Source organism: Triticum dicoccoides, chromosome 6B (genome assembly GCF_002162155.2).
Source record: "Triticum dicoccoides isolate Atlit2015 ecotype Zavitan chromosome 6B, WEW_v2.0, whole genome shotgun sequence".
Lineage (NCBI taxonomy): Eukaryota > Viridiplantae > Streptophyta > Magnoliopsida > Poales > Poaceae > Triticum > Triticum dicoccoides.
Window position 1 is genome coordinate 111,350,442 of NC_041391.1, and position 4,498 is coordinate 111,354,939.

Sequence of the window (4,498 nt, forward strand, 5' to 3'; positions counted from 1 at the left end):
TGATCGCATAACTGATGTGCATTGTATAACTGGTGCTTTCCTAGAAGAAAGTACAGTATATCACATACTGCAAGCCCTGCAACCATGTATGTTGTGGAGTGCCAGACTAAAACTAAGCAAGTGCAGTGCAGTACAACTCTGAAAGTCTTATGAGGTAATGAAGTCATATGCAAGTGATGGTTACCAGAGAAGGAAAGCAGCCCCAGTTCAGTAGCTTTTGTTTGCAATTGCATTTAAACAATGAAAACTGAAGTGGTGGCACAACGTTCAGGACATGTGTAGTGTCTGGCGGTTCCGAGGCCTCGGCACCAGTAGCGGCCCAACTTTGCCCCCTTTTCAGAGTTGGATTCTCGCTTCTTGTGGCTGGATTGCGTCATGTGTGTTTGTGTGGATGGCATCTAGGCCGGGGTTTGTTTGGTGGTGTCCGTTGTAAATTTGTCTAGCAATTGTTGGTCGTAGTCTTGTCTTGAGTGCGTGGATGTTTCGGCCTAGTCTTAGGTTTGTACAGTTGTAACTTACTCTTTCTATCAATGCACCGATACGGAAGCTTTGTGTTTTCTCAAGGAAAAAAATAGTGTATTACTATATGGGCAGTTGGGCATCACCATACTAAATGTGGAAGTTGCAGGTAGCCTAAGCAAAAATATTTTTCAACATACTGCAAATGTATTTTCAGAGATTTAACCAGTTAACGGTTAAATTTAAGTAAAACTAGTTAACAGTCATGACTTTTGACTTCTGATACAAAATTGCAGATCTCAATATAACCTGACCAGGGGTTCACATTGTCAAATTGACTTTTTTTCATCCAATTTTAAACTGCTAGAAAGGATAAATGAAACAACAATCTCATTTTGCACAACGAAATGCTACACAGAAGCAGTACATGCCCAACAAGTACTAAACTGCAAAGAAGAAAAACATGAACCATATGTTGGTGCTTGTAAATTCAAGTAGATTGAACATTCTAATTTCCAAATGGGGCACCTAGCACAACTTGGAGATCCAGATAAAACTACAAATTTAAGCTAAAAAGCTTCTTTAGCATGACTAGCTCGAAATGGAGATGCTGGTGGTATGTTGTACCACAGCTAAATGGTCAATCTTCATAATCATGATATACAACTGAACACACTAATCGAGCAACCTTTTTTATATGCGTAAAACAAAAAAAAAAAGATAAATTGTAACATTTATTAACACTAGAAGCTCCCCACAGGAATAGCTATCATTCTATCTCAAACCGGCACCGAATCAAACACACGTACCCCGCAACCGACATTGCATGGAAAATAAATGCGCATAATTCACTTGCCTCGTAGGCCTCAGTTATCTGCTTGAACCTGGCCTCAGCCTCGGCACCACCAGTCGGGTTCTTGTCGGGGTGCCACGTCCTAGCGAGCCGCCGGTACGACTTCTTGAGGTCCTCCAGTGAGGCATTCCGGTTCACCTTGAGGATGTTGTAGTAGTCCATCGCCTCTTTGCCTTTCACAAACACAAGCAAACCACATATGAGCAATCAAAACCCTAACCCTAGATCACCATGCTTCCAGACCCCCAAATCCGCAAGAACCCCACCAAATTCAGACAAACTTTGGGTGGTCCAGATCCTACCTTTCGTCCACCGCAACCTGTTCAACACCGGATTCTCGGCAGCAGCGCCAAGAAATCGACGAAATCTGCCCAAGAAGCGCGGTGGAAATGCCTAGCCTCGCGCGACCTTCAATCCTCAGATATAACCCGGTAAGAATTTGCCGCAGGACAGCCGCAAGATTGTGCCTTCCGTCTATCTACAACCAAACAGCGCCGAATCAACACGCCAGAAATGCGACGGATACTGAGATACAGATGAGCCAGAGGGGGGGCGGGGGGAGAGGAAGATAAGGAACAAAACCGCCACCTGCGGCTTCGAAACGCCGCCGGAAAACTCACCGGAGAATGGGCTCCGCCGGCTCGGAAACCTCCGCCTTCCCCTCTCGCCGCGAATCTGCGGCAAGGGGGCGGAGCCGCCCTGATCTCGCGAAATAATTTTTGCAACTGACCTTTTTTTTTCTCCCTCTTGCTATTTTTTCCTTTTATCTTTTGCCTATAGGGAGGATATGGATTTATTTATATTTAGTTTTCGGGGCTTTTAAGGAAGGGGTGTGGTGGGATACTCCGTATGGCTTTTTGGCATGGCCTGATTTTGAAATTGGTGCGGCGGCTATTCAATGGGTGATTGGAAAGGGAAAATTGCACATCTGTGTAAAACATACCATCAAATGATTTTTCCTTTTTTTTGCACCAACTTTTCGTCGCAACCCCTTCCCAACCTCGACATTTATTGGCGACGGTTCGGTTATGTTAGACCGATATCTTCACTCGTTCTCTTTTCATGAATTCGCAAAATTGTGTATCATTTTATTGATAGGTAGAGGGTGAAACAACTACAATGTGCGACTTGTAGCCCTGCATGTACAAGCCTGTCGTGATTGCAACCACAGGAGCACAACAAGAAAAAGGGATGCTCATCCCTAAGACGGGGCAGTTTGGATGAGAGCCGATGACCGTCTTACCAAAATATGACGTTGACCACCAGCGTGGGTGTCTGTTTGGTTGGCACCAAATTTTCTAGCCTACGCCAATACTTTGGTCGCTAGTTCGTTTTCTACGCCAACAATAGGGCAGGTTCGTGGCAGCGAATTTCATCGCCAACTTTTTGGCCCGCCCGCGATTTGGCATGGCTGTCTTGGGCGCCATCCAAATGGCCCCTAAAGGCCTTCGTATCGGGCAAAATTAGGTTGAATCCCTTGGTTTCCACCCCTATCTGAAAGCCTAGCCTCAGACTCGACAATGCAGACAAAGTGTGAGCTGGAGGACGTCGACCTATCGAAGATCCATCCATTTTGATCATTCCAAAGGCACCAAATAGTGAGCATAATAAGCAAGGATAGGCCCTTACGCACGGCATGAGGGGTATGATCGGAAGTTTGTTCAATAAGTTGTTGGTCTCATCGTCGTTCAACTACATTATTTGGTCAAAGACGACATCATAGACAACGGTCATCCTGTGTCTTTGTCCTTTTAAGGAGAAGGTGATCAATTCCCCCTATTGAGATGGTTGTGGGCGAGGAAACGATCTCATTCATCTCCTCCCAGTTGGGTCATCGTTGGTCCTTTTTCGACCTCCAAAGTGTAGGGGGGCCAGGGGGCCTCAATGACCACAGTGTCTTTGGTCAGCTTATTGAATTTCAACCTCACATTGCATGGAACGATCTATATATCAAAAAATAGAAACAAGCAAAACATTAATGGTTATAGAAAAAACAGAAACATATCATGTCATATAAAGAAGGTTTGTTGTTACCGTCGAAGGAACATAGCACTGCTGGAAGTAGATGCCGAAAAGATCGCCAGTTGCAAAGCAGAGGGCGCACTTTGACTTGCATATTTCACATGGTGGTGGATGGGCCATTCTGCAAGAAACATACCATTTGCACATTACAACAACCTGATTCTACGCTTGTTTGGGCTACAGATTCTACAAGCAACGTACTATTTTTCGTAACATTTCTTCAGTAATTTTTAAAAATCGGAAGGCGATTTCTCTTATGGAACAATACATCGAACAATAATACATCCATAGAAACTAGTATAGCATATTGCAGCAACAAGCACATTGCAACAACTAACAATACATCCATACAAAAACCGGAAGATGATTTCTCTTATGGAACAAAACATCCATATAAACAAGTATAGCATATTGCAGCGACGAGCACATTATAGTAAAAAACAATACATCCATACAAACTAGTATACGATTTCTCTTATGAAACTACAGATTCCACACAAACAAGTATAGTATATTGCAGCAAACTAGTATAGTACATGCATACATAGAAGAAAAGGGGCGCGAGGGGAGGGGATCTCACCTCTTAAGGAGGAGGTGGCGGTGGCGGCGGCAGCGATCAACATGGACGTCGGGCGAGGTCCGGAGGTGGTGGCGGTGGCGACCCCGAGCGAGGTCCGGAGGGCGGTGGCGGCGACGCCGGGCGAGGTCCGGAGGTGGCAGTGGCGGCAACGCGGGCGAGATCCAGAGGTGGCAGTGGCACTGGTAGACAGGGGGGGGAGTAAAAAGTAGTGTATGGGTAAATCGAATTCACTGGGCCAGGGCACGGGGGGAGGGGATTTAAGATGTTCTATTCCTCGCGTTGGTCCAAGGGCTCCACGCCATTGCTATTATTTACTTTTAATTTTATAATATTATATTTTTATTTTTATTTGTTGTACACATTGTTTTATTTTGCTGTAGAAGTTAAGTTTATTATTTTAATATGTCATTATTCTTATCAATGGGGTTGAAATGGAAGTGAATGTATTTTACTTTATTATTTTAATATGTCATTTTGTGGATAATGGAAGTGAACGTATTTTGTGGAGTAGGATTTGCAAAACTCAGTGATGGTGTTCCTAAAAAAGGCATGACAGGACAAGATACTTTATCTATGGCGTGTAT

At 44.2% G+C, this 4,498-nt stretch overlaps 1 protein-coding gene across 2 annotated transcripts in view; it reads right to left on the reverse strand.

The window, feature by feature from the left end:
* Positions 1–2,071, reverse strand: part of LOC119323317 (dnaJ homolog subfamily B member 1-like) — a 4,548-nt gene extending 2,477 nt beyond the window's left edge. Inside the window, exons 1-3 of one of the 2 annotated variants that reach the window (XM_037596937.1) lie at positions 1,933–2,071; positions 1,615–1,790; positions 1,316–1,485 (exon numbers count right to left, since the gene is read on the reverse strand). In XM_037596937.1, the coding sequence (XP_037452834.1) occupies positions 1,316–1,474 (159 nt within the window). In that variant the 5' untranslated portion in view covers positions 1,475–1,485; positions 1,615–1,790; positions 1,933–2,071. The remainder of the gene's footprint in view (positions 1–1,315; positions 1,486–1,614; positions 1,791–1,932) is intronic. The other variant, XM_037596938.1, reaches the window with a different exon arrangement.
* Positions 2,072–4,498: the final 2,427 nt, after the last annotated feature.